Source organism: Salmo salar, chromosome 04, assembly GCF_965601325.2.
Source record: "Salmo salar chromosome 04, fSalSal1, whole genome shotgun sequence".
Classification (NCBI taxonomy): domain Eukaryota; kingdom Metazoa; phylum Chordata; class Actinopteri; order Salmoniformes; family Salmonidae; genus Salmo; species Salmo salar.
The window spans coordinates 757501-777500 of NC_138294.1; the positions used below are offsets into that span (position 1 = coordinate 757501).

At 48.0% G+C, this 20000-nt stretch overlaps 1 protein-coding gene across 1 annotated transcript in view; it reads left to right on the forward strand.

The window, feature by feature from the left end:
* Nucleotides 1-20000, forward strand: part of LOC106592297 (G protein-coupled receptor kinase 6) — a 99662-nt gene that overhangs the window by 40108 nt on the left and 39554 nt on the right. Inside the window, 3 exon segments of the mRNA XM_045716300.2 lie at nucleotides 7147-7259; nucleotides 12609-12686; nucleotides 15171-15271. Coding sequence (XP_045572256.2) covers nucleotides 7147-7259; nucleotides 12609-12686; nucleotides 15171-15271 — 292 coding nt within the window.

Below are 20000 nucleotides of genomic sequence, written 5' to 3' on the forward strand. Positions count from 1 at the left end.
AGAAGATAGCCTATAAAGCTGGAAGATACCGCTAACTTTCCTTACTAGCTGACAGCTAAAGCTAACAGCTAAAGCTAACATTCACTACTCCTAGTACTTTGTGATAATATACAAACCAAAATGCTAAATATGCTGATTGTCACCAGAAGCGTTATTCATTCCCTTGATCATCTCTCTCTCCCTCCCTGTACCTCCATGAATGAAGTCGTCCCTGGGTCTTAAAGAGACAGCGTCCTCTTTTATAAAAGAAGACATTTAGTACTTCTATGCAAACGTTGTCGATCAGTACGATAAAATAATCCTGGATGTTTTTGGTATTGTGTTGGTATGAAGTATCGTGATAGTAAACCTGTTATCGCTATGGAAGTAAAGAGTCTGGTTTCATGACAACTCTAGTGTGTGTGTGTGTGTGTGTGTGTGTGTGTGTGTGTGTGTACAGGTTCTCTATGTGGGTGTGAGTTCATCGTGTGTGTGTTTTGACCAGACAAGCCACCAACCAGTTGACGGATATGAAAACAGATTTCGACATTCAGCTTCATTATTGATTAAATGAAAAATAAATTGCACCCTATTCCCTGTGTACTGCACTACTTTTCACCAGATTCCCTGGATAGAAGTAGTGCACTATCTAGGGAATAGCGTGCCAACTCCCTGTCAAAAGTAGTGCACTATCTAGGGAATAGGGTGGAATTTGGGATGCAGGCAATACATTCCCCGTGCACCTCCTCCAGAGGATGTGGGGGGGGGGGGGGGGAGGGGGGAGTCTCCTCTCTGTGTGGCCCAGACAACTGCTCCTCTACTGGGCTTCTCCCAGCCCTCCTCTCCCCTCCCTCTGGTTCTCTGGCTGCCAGAGGGTAGAGGTCAGAGGGTAGAGGTCATAGACGGTACACATGGGGTGGGTGATAGTGATGGGGCCCAGTTCACCTTGTTCCTAGAATACATAACCTGGTGTGTGAGAGAGTGGACCTTTTAGGTGTTTCACTGTATCCCAACAGTAATACGTGACTGTATTGCAGATGTTACACTGCTCTCTCTCTCTCACACACACACACACCAAACTATATCTTTGTTGTGTCTGGTCAGGTCTCTCACACACACCAAACTATATCTTTGTTGTGTCTGGTCAGGTCTCTCTCTCTCACACACCAAACTATATCTTTGTTGTGTCTGGTCAGGTCTCTCTCTCTCACACACCAAACTATATCTTTGTTGTGTCTGGTCAGGTCTCTCTCTCTCACACACCAAACTATATCTTTGTTGTGTCTGGTCAGGTCTCTCTCTCTCACACACCAAACTATATCTTTGTTGTGTCTGGTCAGGTCTCTCTCTCTCACACACCAAACTATATCTTTGTTGTGTCTGGTCAGGTCTCTCTCTCTCACACACCAAACTATATCTTTGGTGTGTCTGGTCAGGTCTCTCTCTCTCACACACCAAACTATATCTTTGGTGTGTCTGGTCAGGTCTTTCAGTGATGCGTCTCTCTAGCTGATTTATATCAAAACTAACTGTCCAGTGAAAGTCTGACTTTTTTTAAAAAAGTGAATATTCTGTTAACTCCTAATGTTGTTGATTTTAACGCTGTACTTGTGTTTGTGGTTAAATCAGAACTCGGAGAGAGAACACTTCAGAACCACACTTCTCAAACACACCGTTGGCTCGCTATTTCCTCATATAGGATGATGTCATCCTCCTGAGGAGAATGAGCTGGCCAATCAGCGGTCTAATGACCGGTGTAGGGCCCACCAACCATTCTGTTACTGGGGTAGGGCCCACCAACCATTCTGTAACTGGGGTAGGACCCACCAACCATTCTGTAACTGGGGTAGGACCCACCAACCATTCTGTAACTGGGGTAGGACCCACCAACCATTCTGTAACTGGGGTAGGACCCACCAACCATTCTGTAACTGGGGTAGGGCCCACCAACCATTCTGTAACTGGGGTAGGGCCCACCAACCATTCTGTAACTGGGGTAGGACCCACCAACCATTCTGTAACTGGGGTAGGACCCACCAACCATTCTGTAACTGGGGTAGGACCCACCAACCATTCTGTAACTGGGGTAGGGCCCACCAACCATTCTGTAACTGGGGTAGGGCCCACCAACCATTCTGTAACTGGGGTAGGGCCCACCAACCATTCTGTAACTGGGGTGGGCCCACCAACCATTCTGTAACTGGGGTAGGGCCCACCAACCATTCTGTAACTGGGGTGGGGCCCACCAACCATTCTGTAACTGGGGTAGGGCCCACCAACCATTCTGTAACTGGGGTAGGGCCCACCAACCATTCTGTAACTGGGGTAGGGCCCACCAACCATTCTGTAACTGGGGTAGGGCCCACCAACCATTCTGTAACTGGGGTAGGGCCCACCAACCATTCTGTAACTGGGGTAGGACCCACCAACCATTCTGTAACTGGGGTAGGGCCCACCAACCATTCTGTAACTGGGGTAGGGCCCACCAACCATTCTGTAACTGGGGTAGGGCCCACCAACCATTCTGTAACTGGGGTAGGACCCACCAACCATTCTGTAACTGGGGTAGGGCCCACCAACCATTCTGTAACTGGGGTAGGGCCCACCAACCATTCTGTAACTGGGGTAGGGCCCACCAACCATTCTGTAACTGGGGTAGGGCCCACCAACCATTCTGTAACTGGGGTAGGGCCCACCAAACCATTCTGTAACTGGGATAGGGCCCACCAACCATTCTGTAACTGGGGTAGGGCCCACCAACCATTCTGTAACTGGGGTAGGGCCCACCAACCATTCTGTAACTGGGGTAGGGCCCACCAACCATTCTGTAACTGGGGTAGACCCACCAACCATTCTGTAATGGGGTAGGACCCACCAACCATTCTGTAACTGGGGTAGGGCCCACCAACCATTCTGTAACTGGGGTAGGGCCCACCAACCATTCTGTAACTGGGGTAGGGCCCACCAACCATTCTGTAACTGGGATAGGGCCCACCAACCATTCTGTAACTGGGGTAGGGCCCACCAACCATTCTGTAACTGGGGTAGGGCCCACCAACCATTCTGTAACTGGGGTAGGACCCACCAACCATTCTGTAACTGGGGTAGGACCCACCAACCATTCTGTAACTGGGATAGGGCCCACCAACCATTCTGTAACTGGGGTAGGGCCCACCAACCATTCTGTAACTGGGGTAGGGCCCACCAACCATTCTGTAACTGGGGTAGGACCCACCAACCATTCTGTAACTGGGGTAGGGCCCACCAACCATTCTGTAACTGGGATAGGGCCCACCAACCATTCTGTAACTGGGGTAGGCCCACCAACCATTCTGTAACTGGGGTAGGGCCCACCAACCATTCTGTAACATAGTAATGACCTGTTTTTGGAAAGCAATCTGGAAACACTGGACAGTTCCTTTAAGAGACCTGTAACCACTACCTGCTGTGTGTGTGTGTGTGTGTGTGTGTGTGTGTGTGTGTGTGTGTGTGTGTGTGTGTGTGTGTGTGTGTGTGTGTGTGTGTGTGTGTGGTGTGTGTGTGTGTGTGTGTGTGTGTGTGTGTGTGTCCTACTTTCTTCATATTTCTCTCCTTTCCCTCATTTTACTATTCCTCCTCTCTTCACTCTGCCTCACCCACCTTTCCTCACTTTCGGTCTCTCTCTCTGTCTCTCTCTCTCGGTCTCTCTCTCTCCCTCCTCTCTCTGTCTCTCTCTGTCTCTCTCTCTCTCTCTCTCTCTCTGTCTCTCTCTCTCTCTCTGTCTCTCTCTCTCTCTGTCTCTCTCTCTCTCTCTCTCTCTCTCTCTCTCTCTCTCGGCCTCTCTCTCTCGGTCTCTCTCTCTCGGTCTCTCTCTCTTGGTCTCTCCCTCCCCCTCTCTCTCTCTCCCTCCCCCTCTCTCTCTCTCCCTCCCCCTCTCTCTCCCTCCCCCTCTCTCTCGGTCTCTCTCTCTCCCTCCCTCTCTTCTCTCGGTCTCTCTCTCTCTCTCCCCCCCTCTCTCTCTCTCGGTCTCTCTCTCTCTCTCCCTCCCCCTCTCTCTCTCTCTCGGTCTCTCTCTCTCTCCCTCCCCCTCTCTCTCTCTCTCTCGGTCTCTCTCTCTCTCCCTCCCCCTCTCTCTCTCTCTCGGTCTCTCTCTCTCTCTCCCCCTCTCTCTCTCTCGGTCTCTCTCTCTCTCTCTCCCTCTCCTCTCTCTCTCTCGGTCTCTCTCTCTCGGTCTCTCTCTCTCGGTCTCTCCCTCCCCCTCTCTCTCTCTCCCTCCCCCTCTCTCTCTCTCCCTCCCCCTCTCTCTCCCTCCCCTCTCTCTCGGTCTCTCTCTCTCCCTCCCTCTCTCTCTCGGTCTCTCTCTCTCTCTCCCCCTCTCTCTCTCTCGGTCTCTCTCTCTCTCCCTCCCCCTCTCTCTCTCTCTCGGTCTCTCTCTCTCTCCCTCCCCCTCTCTCTCTCTCTCTCGGTCTCTCTCTCTCTCCCTCCCCCTCTCTCTCTCTCTCGGTCTCTCTCTCTCCCTCCCCCTCTCTCTCTCTCGGTCTCTCTCTCTCTCTCTCCCTCTCCCTCTCTCTCTCTCGGTCTCTCTCTCTCTCTCTCCCTCCCCCTCTCTCTCTCTCTCTCGGTCTCTCTCTCTCTCTCTCCCTCCCCCTCTCTCTCTCTCTCTCGGTCTCTCTCTCTCTCTCTCCCTCCCCCTCTCTCTCTCTCTCTCGGTCTCTCTCTCTCTCTCTCCCTCCCCCTCTCTCTCTCTCTCTCGGTCTCTCTCTCTCCCTCCCCCTCTCTCTCTCTCTCTCGGTCTCTCTCTCTCTCTCTCCCTCCCCCTCTCTCTCTCTCGTTCTCTCTCTCTCTCCCTCCCCCTCTCTCTCTCGGTCTCTCTCTCTCTCCCTCCCCCTCTCTCTCTCTCGTTCGTCTCTCTCTCTCTCCCTCCCCCTCTCTCTCTCGGTCTCTCTCTCTCTCCCTCCCCCTCTCTCTCTCTCTCGGTCTCTCTCTCTCTCCCTCCCCCTCTCTCTCTCTCTCGGTCTCTCTCTCTCTCTCTCCCTCTCCCTCTCTCTCTCTCGGTCTCTCTCTCTCCCTCCCCCTCTCTCTCTCTCTCTCGGTCTCTCTCTCTCTCTCTCCCTCCCCCTCTCTCTCTCTCTCTCGGTCTCTCTCTCTCTCTCTCCCTCCCCCTCTCTCTCTCTCTCTCGGTCTCTCTCTCTCTCTCTCCCTCCCCCTCTCTCTCTCTCTCTCGGTCTCTCTCTCTCTCTCTCCCTCCCCCCTCTCTCTCTCTCTCTCGGTCTCTCTCTCTCTCTCCCTCCCCCTCTCTCTCTCTCGGTCTCTCTCTCTCTCCCTCCCCCCTCTCTCTCTCTCGTTCTCTCTCTCTCTCCCTCCCCCTCTCTCTCTCGGTCTCTCTCTCTCTCCCTCCCCCTCTCTCTCGGGTGCTAGCTGCTGGTTAGTTATAAATATTTATTTGAAGTACCAGAAGTAGCTGATGATGTGTTTATATGTTGATGTGTTCCATGTAACTAATGACAACTGAAGAGAGGCTTGAACCACTGCCAAGATGACCCTCTCTATCTCACACACATGTTCTGTTCAGAACCCAGTCGTCTGAATGGAGACACAACGCTTTACAGTTGTTCTGTCTAGCACTGTCTAGCACTGGCTGTACACACACACACATACTGGTGCGGGTTTAAATAGTCTCGGCTGGCGCGGGTTTAAATAGGCTCGGCTGGCGCGGGTTTAAATAGGCTCGGATGGCGCGGGTTTACATAGGCTCGGATGGCGCGGGTTTAAATAGGCTCGGATGGCGCGGGTTTAAATAGGCTCGGATGGCGCGGGTTTAAGTCGTTTCGGCTGGCGCGGGTGTAAGTAGTCTAGGCTGGCGCGGGTTTAAGTAGTCCTAGGCTGGTGCATGCTACTGCAAGCAAGCCTTTAGCTTTCCTCCCTCCCTTCCTCCCTCTCTCCCTCCTTCCCTCTCCTCCCCCTCCCTCCCTCCTTCTCCCTGTGTGTGTTAGCTAGTAATTGAATGTCCTGGGATTCCCTCATTTGGCTTCAGAGGAAATGTGACAGAGTCACTAGGCGTGGCCAGCTGGGCTGAGACACACCCATCTATCCATCCATCATTATAAAGGAGATGTATGACTAGACGAGTCACAACACAAGTATTTAATATGTTTCAATGTCCACTTCATTCTCTCTCTCTGTCTCCCTGTCAATTCATTTTAAGGGCTTTATTGGCATGGGAAACATATGTTAACATTGCCAAAGCAAGTGAGGTAGATAATATACAAAAGTGAAATAAACAATAAAAATTAAACATTACACTCACAGAAGTTCCAAAAGAATAAAGACATTACAAATGTCATATTATGTATATATACAGTGTTGTAACGATGTACAAATGTCTCTCTCTCTCTCCTCTCTACCTCTACCTCTACCCCTCTCTCTCTACCCCTCTCTCCTCTCTACCTCTCTCTCCTCTCTACCTCTCTCTCTCCTCTCTACCCCTCTCTCCTCTCTACCTCTCTCTCCTCTCTCTCCTCTCTACCCCTCACTCCTCTCTACCTCTCTCTCCTCTCTACCTCTCTCTCCTCTCTACCTCTCTCTACCTCTCTCTCCTCTCTACCTCTCTCCTCTCTACCCTCTCTCCTCTCTACCTCTCTCTCCTCTCTACCTCTCTCTCCTCTCTACCTCTCTCTCCTCTCTACCTCTCTCTCCTCTCTACCTCGCTCTCCTCTCTACCTCGCTCTCCTCTCTACCTCGCTCTCTCCTACCTCGCTCTCCTCTCTACCTCGCTCTCTCTCTACCTCGCTCTCTCTACCTCGCTCTCTCTACCTCGCTCTCTCTACCTACGCTCTCTCTACTCGCTCTCTCTATCTCTCTACCTCTCTCTCTCTCTACCTCTACCTCTCTCTCTCTCTACCTCTACCTCTCTCTCTCTCTCTCTCTACCTCTCTCTCTCTCTCTCTACCTCTCTCTCCTCTCTCTCTACCTCTCTCTCTCTCTCTCTCTACCTCTCTCTCTCTCTCTCTCTCTACCTCTCTCTCTCTACCTCTCTCTCTCGCTCTCTCGCTCTCTCTCTCTCTACCTCTACCTCTCTCTCTACCTCTCTCTCTCTCTCTACCTCTCTCTCTCTCTACCTCTCTCTCTCTCTACTCTCTCTCTCTCTCTACCTCTCTCTCTCTCTACCTCTCTGTCTCTCTCTCTCAGACAGGGACTATACCAGTCTGTGTGAGAGACAGCCGATTGGTCGATTGCTGTTCCGTCAGTACTGTGACACCAGGCCAGAGCTCAAACGTTGCATCGAGTTCATGGACTCTGTGGTAAGACATTTCTATCTGTCTCTGTCGTTATCCCTCTCTCCCACGATTTCTCTCTCTGTCTGTCTGTCTTTCTCTCTCTCCCCCTCAATTTCCTCTCAACCCCCCCCCCCCCCTTTTCCTGCTTCCTCTGCTAGCTCCCATGAGAAAGGACTAGGCATGAGTTTGGGCATGCAGATGTGGGGGGGGGGGGGGGGGGTCTTGGGGAGCCTGGGAGTCAGAGAGGGACTGGTAATGTGAGGGAGAGAGAGGAGGGGGAAAGAATGGGAGTAGAGAGAGGGGGGGAAAGAATGGAGAGAGAGAGGGGGGGGAAAGAATGAGAGAGAGAGGGGGGGAAAGAATGAGAGAGAGGGGTGGAGAGAGGAACTTGGGTGGGATAGGGCATGAGCGCTGGAAGGGAGCCTGTCAGAAAAATATCTGCCCTTCCTCCTCCATGCACCCTCTCCATGAGGTTATTAAGCCCACGTCAGAGGCCTGTCCCCTGGGTAGGTAGACTAACACAGGCCCAGGCTTGTGTCCCGGCCCCTGGAGGTGTCTGAGATATGAAAAAAACACTTCTTGTTTAGTGAACACCTACATTAGTCAACGTCTGTGTGTGTCAACACACACACACACACACACACACACACACACACACACACACACACACACACACTGAGAGAAACAATGAGAAGTGTTTTGACAGAGGCAGTTTGTGTATTCCTAAAATCTCCCCTCATGGACTATTGTATGAGGAAACAGTCTCACAGAGAGGGTGGTTGAGTCCCAAATGACAAATCTCTTCCCTATAGGCCACTTTCCATAGGACTCTGGTCTGAAGTAGGACACTATATAGGAGTCTGGTCTAAAGTAGGGTACTATATAGGACTCTGGTCTAAAGTAGGACACTATATAGGAGTCTGGTCTGAAGTAGGACACTATATAGGATTCTGGTCTAAAGTAGGGTACTATATAGGACTCTGGTCTAAAGTAGGGTACTATATAGGACTCTGGTCTAAAGTAGGGTACTATATAGGACTCTGGTCTAAAGTAGGGTACTATATAGGACTCTGGTCTAAAGTAGGGTACTATATAGGACTCTGGTCTAAAGTAGGGTACTATATAGGACTCTGGTCTAAAGTTTCCAGGTGTTTGATGTCGTTCCATTTTCTCTGTTCCTGACATTATTATGATCTGTTCTCCCCTCAGCAGCCCCCTCTGTCCTACAGGCCATATAAAAACTCACAAAACACACAATTATTCTAACATTTTTAGCCAAACGTGTAAAACAGAGAGATTGCTACCCAGTAACACTTCAGATTGGTTAGTGTTGTGTACTTTATAAGTCCACTTTTCCATTGTAGCCTAGTCACAGCCGTATGTGTATCAGTAGAGATGACAGAAGTCCTCTCCATGCTGCCATGTGAGTCAGGAACTGTTGCCCATATTTGTCTATAACTGTTCTAGACTGTTCTAAACCATATCCATGTTCGGTCAACAGACAGACCTATCCATCTAGAACTGAACAGTGGTGTTAGTCTGGGCCTCTGTCCCGAATGGCACTCTGTTCCTATTGGTCCCTGGTCAAAAGTAGTGCACTACATGGGGAATCGGGTGCCAACTCTTGGTCAAAAGTAGTGCACTATATAAGGAATAGGGTGCAATTTAAGATACAATCTAGAACTAACTCTGTCAAACTCTACGATGACGCAACAATGCAAATATGACGAGTCATCGCTGCCGTTGACAGACAGACCTGTGGAAGTCGAGAAGCGTGAAGAGAATCACACACACACACACACACACACACACACACACACACACACACACACACACACACACACACACACACTGACAGGAGAAGTGTGAAGAGAAACTCGGTGGCCATTTTGTTTCTCTGACTGTTATTGTCGTTGTCAATATCATATGGTGACATCATCCTGTGGTGGTGTTCTAGTTATCATGTGGTGACATCATCCTGTGGTGGTGTTCTAGTTATCATGTGGTGACATCATCCTGTGGTGTTGTTCTAGTTATCATGTGGTGACATCATCCTGTGGTGGTGTTGTAGTTATCATTACATTTTACATTTACATTACATTTAAGTCATTTAGCAGACGCTCTTATCCAGAGCGACTTACAAAATGGTGCATTCACCTATAATATCCAGTGGAACAACCACTTTACAATAGTGCATCTAAATCTTTTAAGGGGGGGGGGGGGGTTAGAAGGATTACTTTATCCTATCCTAGGTATTCCTTAAAGAGGTGGGGTTTCAGGTGTCTCCGGAAGGTGGTGATTGACTCCGCTGTCCTGGCGTCGTGAGGGAGCTTGTTCCACCATTGGGGTGCCAGAGCAGCGAACAGTTTTGACTGGGCTGAGCGGGAACTGTGCTTCCTCAGAGGTAGGGGGGCCAGCAGGCCAGTGGTGGATGAACGCAGTGCCCTTGTTTGGGTGTAGGGCCTGATCAGAGCCTGAAGGTATGGAGGTGCCGTTCCCTTCACAGCTCCGTAGGCAATCACCATGGTCTTGTAGCGGATGCGAGCTTCAATTGGAAGCCAGTGGAGAGAGCGGAGGAGCGGGGTGACGTGAGAGAACTTGGGAAGGTTGAACACCAGACGGGCTGCGGCGTTCTGGATGAGTTGTAGGGGTTTAATGGCACAGGCAGGGAGCCCAGCCAACAGCGAGTTGCAGTAATCCAGACGGGAGATGACAAGTGCCTGGATTAGGACCTGCGCCGCTTCCTGTGTGAGGCAGGGTCGTACTCTGCGAATGTTGTAGAGTATGAACCTACAGGATCGGGTCACCGCCTTGATGTTAGTGGAGAACGACAGGGTGTTGTCCAGGATCACGCCAAGGTTCTTAGCACTCTGGGAGGAGGACACAAGGGAGTTGTCAACCGTGATGGCGAGATCATGGAACGGGCAGTCCTTCCCCGGGAGGAAGAGCAGCTCCGTCTTGCCGAGGTTCAGCTTGAGCTGGTGATCCGTCATCCACACTGCTATGTCTGACAGACATGCAGAGATGCGATTCGCCGCCTGGTTATCAGAAGGGGGAAAGGAGAAGATTAATTGTGTGTCGTCTGCATAGCAATGATAGGAGAGACCATGTGAGGATATGACAGAGCCAAGTGACTTGGTGTATAGCGAGAATAGGAGAGGGCCTAGAACAGAGCCCTGGGGGACACCAGTGGTGAGAGCGCATGGTGCGGAGACAGATTCTCGCCACGCCACCTGGTAGGAGCGACCTGTCAGGTAGGACGCAATCCAAGCGTGGGCCGCGCCGGAGATGCCCAACTCGGAGAGGGTGGAGAGGAGGATCTGATGGTTCACAGTATCAAAGGCAGCAGATAGGTCTAGAAGGATGAGAGCAGAGGAGAGAGAGTTAGCTTTAGCAGTGCGGAGAGCCTCCGTGACACAGAGAAGAGCAGTCTCAGTTGAATGCCCAGTCTTGAAACCTGACTGATTAGGATCAAGAAGGTCATTCTGAGCGAGATAGCAGGAGAGCTGGCCAAGGACGGCACGTTCAAGAGTTTTGGAGAGAAAAGAAAGAAGGGATACTGGTCTGTAGTTGTTGACATCGGAGGGATCGAGTGTAGGTTTTTTCAGAAGGGGTGCAACTCTCGCTCTCTTGAAGACGGAAGGGACGTAGCCAGCGGTCAAGGATGAGTTGATGAGCGAGGTGAGGAAGGGGAGAAGGTCTCCGGAAATGGTCTGGAGAAGAGAGGAGGGGATAGGGTCAAGTGGGCAGGTTGTTGGGCGGCCAGCCGTCACAAGACACGAGATTTCATCTGGAGAGAGAGGGGAGAAAGAGGTCAAAGCACAGGGTAGGGCAGTGTGAGCAGGACCAGCGGTGTCGTTTGACTTAGCAAACGAGGATCGGATATCGTCAACCTTCTTTTCAAAATGGTTGACGAAGTCATCCGCAGAGAGGGAGGAGGGGGGGGGGAGGGGGAGGAGGATTCAGGAGGGAGGAGAAGGTAGCAAAGAGCTTCCTAGGGTTAGAGGCAGATGCTTGGAATTTAGAGTGGTAGAAAGTGGCTTTAGCAGCAGAGACAGAAGAGGAGAATGTAGAGAGGAGTGAGTGAAAGGATGCCAGGTCCGCAGGGAGGCGAGTTTTCCTCCATTTCCGCTCGGCTGCCCGGAGCCTTGTTCTGTGAGCTCGTAGTGAGTCGTCGAGCCACGGAGCAGGAGGGGAGGACCGAGCCGGCCTGGAGGATAGGGGACAGAGGAAATCAAAGGATGCAGAGAGGGAGGAGAGGAGGGTTGAGGAGGCAGAATCAGGAGATAGGTTGGAGAAGGTTTGAGCAGAGGGAAGAGATGATAGGATGGAAGAGGAGAGAGTAGCGGGAGAGAGAGAGCGAAGGTTGGGACGGCGCAATACCATCCGAGTAGGGGCAGAGTGAGAAGTGTTGGATGAGAGCAAGAGGGAAAAGGATACAAGGTAGTGGTCGGAGATTTGGAGGGGAGTTGCAATGAGATTAGTGGAAGAACAGCATCTAGTAAAGATGAGGTCAAGCGTATTGCCTGCCTTGTGAGTAGGGGGGGAAGGTGAGAGGGTGAGGTCAAAAGAGGAGAGGAGTGGAAAGAAGGAGGCAGAGAGGAATGAGTCAAAGGTAGACGTGGGGAGGTTAAAGTTAAATCATGTGGTGACATCATCCTGTGGTGGTGTTGTAGTTATCATGTGGTGACATCATCCTGTGGTGGTGTTGTAGTTATCATGTGGTGACATCATCCTGTGGTGGTGTTCTAGTTATCATGTGGTGACATCATCATGTGGTGGTGTTCTAGTTATCATGTGGTGACATCATCCTGGGGTGGTGTTGTAGTTATCATGTGGTGACATCATGCTGTGGTGTTGTAGTTATCATGTGGTGACATCATCCTGTGGTGTTCTAGTTATCATGTGGTGACATCATCCTGTGGTGTTGCTAGTTATCATGTGGTGACATCATCCTGTGGTGGTGTAGTTATCATGTGGTGACATCATCCTGTGGTGTTGTAGTTATCATGTGGTGACATCATCCTGTGGTGTTGTAGTTATCATGTGGTGACATCATCCTGTGGTGTTGTAGTTATCATGTGGTGACATCATGCTGTGGTGGTGTTGTAGTTATCATGTGGTGACATCATGCTGTGGTGGTGTTGTAGTTATCATGTGGTGACATCATGCTGTGGTGGTGGTGTAGTTATCATGTGGTGACATCATCCTGTGGTGTTGTAGTTATCATGTGGTGACATCATGCTGTGGTGGTGTAGTTATCATGTGGTGACATCATCCTGTGGTGGTGTAGTTATCATGTGGTGACATCATGCTGTGGTGGATGTATGGAGAGAGTGTATCGTGTTTGTAACAGTGTGCCTCTCCTGCCAGGCCCTGTACCAGCTCGCTCCAGATGAGAAGAGGAAGGATTGTGGAATCAGGATGTTAGAAACTTACTTTAACAACGGGGTGAGTAAGTTACTTCAATAACAGATGAAAGGCCCAGTGCAGATCAACGTCTTGTCATCCTATACTACATCAGCTGATCAAACTAACGCTGGAAGAGTGTGACATGTTAGTCAGTGTAATTGTAATGATAGCTACATGTAATTGCCTTTGAACTATTTAATACCATTATTGAAATGCTGTCCAAATGAATATGTTCACCTCTTCTGTCTCTCCAGTCAGAAAGCAACAATATTAATTTGATATTTGAAATGTAATGATAACTGTGTATTTTTTATATATATATATATATATATATATATATATATATATATATATATATATATATATATATATATATACACACACACACACAGTGCTTTGGGAAAGTATTTTCCAAATTTTGTTCCGTTAGTCAGCTTTATTCTAAAATGGATTCAATTGTTTTTTCCCCTCATCAATCTACAATACCCCATAATGACATCACAAACACCCCATAATGACATCACAAACACCCCATAATGACAAAGCAAAAACAGGTTTTTAGAAATTTCTGCTCGTTTTTATTAGAAATGTAAAACTGGAATATATAATTTCCATAAGTATTCAGACCCTTTACTCAGTTCTTTGTTGAAGAACCTTTGGCAGCGATTACAACCTCAGGTCTTCTTGGGTATGACGCTACAAGCTTGGCACATCTGTATTTGGGGAGTTTCTCCCATTCTTCTCTGCAGATCCTCTCAAGCTCTGTTAGGTTGGACCGGGAGCGTCGCTGCACAGGTATTTTCAGGTCTCTCCAGAGATGTTAGATCGGGCTCTGGCTGGGCCACTCATTCAGAGACTGTCCCGAAGCCAGTCCTGCGTTGTCTTGGCTGTGTGTTTAGGGTCGATGTCCTGTTGGAAGGTGAACCTTCTCCCCAGTCTGAGGTCCTGAGCGCTCTGGAGCAGGTTTTCATCAAGGAGCTCTCTGTACTTTACTCCGTTCATCTTTCCCTCAATCCTGACTAGTCTCCCAGTCCCTGAAAAACATCCCCACAGCATGATGCTGCCACCATCATGCTTCACCGTAGGGATGGTGCCAGGTTTCCTCCAGATGTGATGCTTGGCATTCAGGCCAAAGAGTTCAATCTTGGTTTCATCAGACCAGAGAATCTTGTCTCTCATGGTCTGAGAGTCTTTAGGTGCCTTTTGGTAAACTCCAAGTGGGCTGACGTGCCTTTTACTGAGGAGTGGCATCCGTCTGGCCACTCTACCATAAAGGCCTGATTGGTGGAGTGCTGCAGAGATGGGTGTCCTTCTGGAAGGTTCTCCCATCTCCACAGAGGAACTCTGTAGCTCTATCAGAGTGACCATCGGGTTCTTGGTCACCTCCCTGACCAAGGTCCTTCTCCCCCGATTTCTCAGTTTGGCCGGGCGTCCAGCTCTAGGAAGAGTCTTGGTGGTTCCAAACTTCTTCCATTTAAGAATGATGGAGGCCACTGTGTGCTTCTGGACCTTCAATGCTGCAGAATTGTTTTGGGACCCTTCCCCAGATCTGTGCCTCGACACAATCCTGTCTCTGAGCTCAATGGACAGTTCCTTTGACCTCATTTCTTGTTTTTTGCTCTGACATGCACTGTCAACTGTGGGACCTTATATAGACAGGGGTGTGCCTTTCCAAACACGTCCAATCAAGTGAATTTACCACAGGTGCACTCCAATCAAGTTGTAGAAACATCAAGGATGATCAATGGAAACAAGATGCACCAGAGGAAAATTGAGTCTCATAGTAAAGGGTTTGAATACTTATGTAAATAAGGCATGTTTTTTTTAAATTATTTATAAATTTGCAAATATTTCTAAAAACCTTTTTTTGCTTTAGCATTATGGGGTATTGTGTGTAGATTGATGAGGAGAAACATTTATTTAATCAATGGGTCTTATTTAATCAGTATTCAGACCCATTGATTAAATACATTTGTAAAATGTATAAAAACATTTTAGAATAATGCTGTAAAGTAACAAAATATGGTAAAAGTCAAGAAGTCTGAATACTTTCCAAATGACATACTTTTCCTTCTGAAAGTATTCAGACCCCTTGACTTTTTCCACATTTTTTTTTTTTTACGTTAAAGCATTATTCTAAAATGTTTTTATACATTTTCCAAATGTATTTAATCAATGGGTCTGAATACTGATTAAATAAGGTAAATTAAATAAGCTGCCAAAGGTGATTATATTGACTCAGGGGTGTGAATATTATGTAAATGAGATATTTCTGCATCTAATTTTCAGTAAATGTGCAAACATTTCTAAAAACATGTTTTCACTTTGTCATTATGGGGTTTCGTAAGTTGCTAAATGACTAAAATGTAAATGTAAAATGTGTGTTTTTGTGTATATATATTTTTTCCATTTTGAATTCAGGCTGAAACAACAGAATGTGGAATAATTCAAGGGGTATGAATACTTTCTGAAGGCTCTGTAGATAGATTTGGTTCATTAATAAATACATGTCTCTCCGTCTAGTCGGCAGCCCATCTGCGAGATATACCTCAGGAGTTGGTAGGGGAGTGTCGTGAGAAGCTGGAACAGACGCCCTGCAAAGAACTCTTCAACGACTGCTGCAAGTATGTCTGTCTGTCTTATTGGTCTAAACACCTGTCAATCAGGGTATGAGCTGACGTTCATTGGTCAGCTCACCTGTCAATCAGGGTATCACCTGGCATTCATTGGTCAGCACACCTGTCAATCGAAGAGCTATATATAATTAAGTGGTCTGGCTATTGTATCTGGGGGCCATTTTGGAATGATGGTTGTGTTGGAATTGTGGGGCAGGAAGATTTAACTGAATCCTAATGCCAGAGATGAAAAGGTGAAGCGAGGGAGAACTCAACAAGCAAAACGTTTTTGTATGGAGGTCAATGAGAGAGTGTGGAATTTGGTTAACAAAAATGTAATGGCTTATTTGCTACGTGTGGCTTATTTGATCAAATATACATTGTTGTAATACTTAGGTTGTTAAGAGTGTACTGGTATAAGTAGGATACGTGATATTCCGGCAACTTTGAGGGAAAAAAAACTTTGTTTGGAGTTGTGCCTGGTCATCACTAGTTACCACAGCCACAAAGTCATAAACCCTGCCTATTTCTACAATTTCTCTTCGTAAAATGTGATTTTTAACCTAACCTTAACCACACTGCTAACCTTATGCCTAAACCTAACCTTAAATGAAAAGGAAAAAAAGCACATTTGTTTTTATGAATTTTTACTATATAGCCAATTTTGACTTTGTGGCTGTGGTAACTAGTGGAAACCGCTGTGCCTGTTGTTCACGTGCGTATCTGCCCTCTCATTGGCTAGAATGGTCCACCTGATCTTGCCTCCTCCTGATTTAGTACTTGATAAACAAAAACAGCTGAAGGGATTTTTACGAGATTCTGGGAATGTGTTGTAAACCATTGGAGGAGATGTGAAAATTCATGGAAGATGACATTTAGTTTGGCTTCGATGTGATGGATGGAGGATTTGTCTTTTCAATGGGTCCTGGCTTTGTGTGTTTTGGCAGGGATTCCCAACCCTGTTCCTGGAGAGCTATCATAATGTAGGTTCTCTACAACCCTGTAGGTTCTCTACAACCCTGTTCCTGGAGAGCTATCGTAATGTAGGTTCTCTACAACCCTGTTCCTGGAGAGCTATCATAATGTAGGTTCTCTACAACCCTGTTCCTGGAGAGCTATCATAATGTAGGTTCTCTACAACCCTGTTCCTGGAGAGCTATCGTAATGTAGGTTCTCTACAACCCTGTTCATGGAGAGCTATCATAATGTAGGTTCTCTACAACCCTGTTCCTGGAGAGCTATCATAATGTAGGTTCTCTACAACCCTGTTCATGGAGAGCCATCGTAATGTAGGTTCTCTACAACCCTGTTCATGGAGAGCTATCATAATGTAGGTTCTCTACAACCCTGTAGGTTCTCTACAACCCTGTTCCTGGAGAGCTATCATAATGTAGGTTCTCTACAACCCTGTTCATGGAGAGCTATCATAATGTAGGTTCTCTACAACCCTGTTCATGGAGAGCTATCATAATGTAGGTTCTCTACAACCCTGTTCCTGGAGAACTATCATAATGTAGGTTCTCTACAACCCTGTTCCTGGAGAGCTATCATAATGTAGGTTCTCTACAACCCTGTTCATGGAGAGCTATCATAATGTAGGTTCTCTACAACCCTGTTCATGGAGAGCTATCGTAATGTAGGTTCTCTACAACCCTGTAGGTTCTCTACAACCCTGTTCATGGAGAGCTATCGTAATGTAGGTTCTCTACAACCCTGTAGGTTCTCTACAACCCTGTTCATGGAGAACTATCATAATGTAGGTTCTCTACAACCCTCATCTAGAGCTCCTGATTCTAATAATCAGCTGGTTGGTAAACTGAATCAGGTTAGTTACAACTGGGGGTGGAGTTAAAACCTACAGGAGGGTATCTCTCCAGGAACAGGGTTGGAGTGTAAAACCTACAGGAGGGTATCTCTCCAGGAACAGGGTTGGAGTGTAAACCTACAGGAGGGTTGCTCTCCAGGAACAGGGTTGGAGTGTAAACCTACAGGAGGGTTTCTCTCCAGGAACAGGGTTGGAGTGTAAACCTACAGGAGGGTATCTCTCCAGGAACAGGGTTGGAGTGTAAAACCTACAGGAGGGTATCTCTCCAGGAACAGGGTTGGAGCTGAAAACCTACAGGAGGGTATCTCTCCAGGAACAGGGTTGGAGTGTAAACCTACAGGAGGGTATCTCTCCAGGAACAGGGTTGGAGTGTAAACCTACAGGAGGGTTTCTCTCCAGGAACAGGGTTGGAGTGTAAACCTACAGGAGGGTTTCTCTCCAGGAACAGGGTTGGAGTGTAAACCTACAGGAGGGTATCTCTCCAGGAACAGGGTTGGAGTGTAAACCTCCAGGAGGGTTTCTCTCCAGGAACAGGGTTGGAGTGTAAACCTACAGGAGGGTATCTCTTGTCAACTAAGGCTGCAGTTAGGATGCTTCTGAAACTTTTTTAAGACATAAACTGTGGGTTAGACGGGGGGAGGTGTGTGAGCGCGGGGGGGTGTGTGTGTGTGTGTGTGTGTGTGTGTGTGTGTGTGTGTGTTGGAAAGAGCTTAACTCTGTCACAGTAATGATTATGAGGGAGCTGGCACCTGGAACAGTATTCCACACACACACACACACACACACACACACACATACACACACACACACAGTGGTGCCAAATGGACGTGAGCAGCAGGAGAGGGCATCCGGACGCCTGGCATGGGCACAACAACGGCCTCAGTGTTCACCACACACTGAATTACAGGTGTCGTAGTTTCCTGCTCTCAGCCCCAGAGCCAATAGAGCAACACTACATGACCAACAGGATGTGGACACCTGCTCGTCAAACATCTCATTACTAAATCATGGACATTAATATGGAGTTGGTCGACCCCTTTACTGCTATAACAGCCTCCACTCTTCTGGGAAGGATTTCCACTAGATGTTGGATTATTACTGTGGGGACTTGCTTCCATTCAGCCACAAGAGCATTAGTGAGGTCGGGCACTGATGTTGGGCGATTAGGCCTGGCTCACAGTCGGAATTGCAATTCATTCCAAAGGTGTTCGATGGGGTTGAGGTCAGGGCTCTGTGCAGGCCAGTCAAGTTCTTCTACACCGATCTCGACAAACCATTTCTCTATGGACCTCTCTTTGTGCACGGGGGGCATTGTCATGCTGAAACAGGAAAGGGCCTTCCCCAAACTGTTGCCATAAAGTTGGAAGCACAGAATTGTCTAAAATGTCACTTAAAATGTCCCTTCCCTGGAACTAAAGGGCCCGAACCATGAAAAAACAGACCCATATATTGTTCCTCCTCCACCAAACTTTACAGTTGGCAGTGTGCATTGGGGCAGGTAGCGTTCTCCTGGCATCTGCCAAACCCAGATTTATCCGTCGGACTGCCAGATGGTGAAGCGTGATTCATCACTCTAGAGAACGTGTTTCCACTGCTCCAGAGTCCAATGGGGACGAGCTTTACACCACTCCAGACAATGCTTGGCATTGTGCATGGTGATCTTAGGCTTGTGTGCGGCTGCTCAGCCATGGAAACCCATTTCATGAAGCTCCAGACGAACAGTTATTGTGCTGACGTTTCTTCCAGAGTAGTGAATGTTGCATCCGAGGACAGACGATTTTGACCCGGTACGCGCTTCACCACTCGGCGGTCCCGTTCTCTGAGCTTGTGTGGCCTACCACTTCACGACTGAGCCGTTGTTGCTCCTAGATGTTTCCACTTACAGTTGACCGGGGCATCTCTAGCAGGGCAGAAATTTTACAAACCGACTTGTTGGAAAGGTGGCATCCTATGACGGTGCCACATTGGAAATGTCACTGAGCTCTTCAGTAAGGCTATTCTACTGCCAATGTTTGTCTAAGGAGATTGCATGGCTGTGTGCTCAATTTTATACACCGGTCAGGAAGGGGTGGGGCTGAAAAAAACAATCTATTCATTTGAAGGGGTGTCCAACATACTGCTGTATATATAGTGTATGAAGGGGTGTCCACATACTGCTGTATATATAGTGTATGAAGGGGTGTCCACATACTGCTGTATATATAGTGTATGAAGGGGTGTCCACATACTGCTGTATATATAGTGTATGAAGGGGTGTCCACATACTGCTGTATATATAGTGTATGAAGGGGTGTCCACATACTGCTGTATATATAGTGTATGAAGGGGTGTCCACATAATGCTGCTGTATATATAGTGTATGAAAGGGTGTCCATACTGCTGTATATATAGTGTATGAAGGGGTGTCCACATACTGCTGTATATATAGTGTATGAAGGGGTGTCCATACTGCTGTATATATAGTGTTTGAAGGGGTGTCATACTGCTGTATATATAGTGTATGAAGGGGTGTCCACATACTGCTGTATATATTGTGTATGAAGGGGTGTCCATACTGCTGCTGTGTATATATAGTGTATGAAGGGGTGTCCATACTGCTTGCTGTGTATATATAGTGTATGAAGGGGTGTCCATACTGCTGCTGTGTATATATAGTGTATGAAGGGGTGTCCATACTGCTGCTGTATATATAGTGTATGAAGGGGTGTCCATACTGCTGCTGTATATATAGTGTATGAAGGGGTGTCCACATACAGCTGCTGTGTGTATATATAGTGTATGAAGGGGTGTCCATACTGCTGTATATATAGTGTATGAAGGGGTGTCCACATACTGCTGTGTATATATAGTGTATGAAGGGGTGTCCATATTGCTGTATATATAGTGTATGAAGGGGTGTCCACATACTGCTGT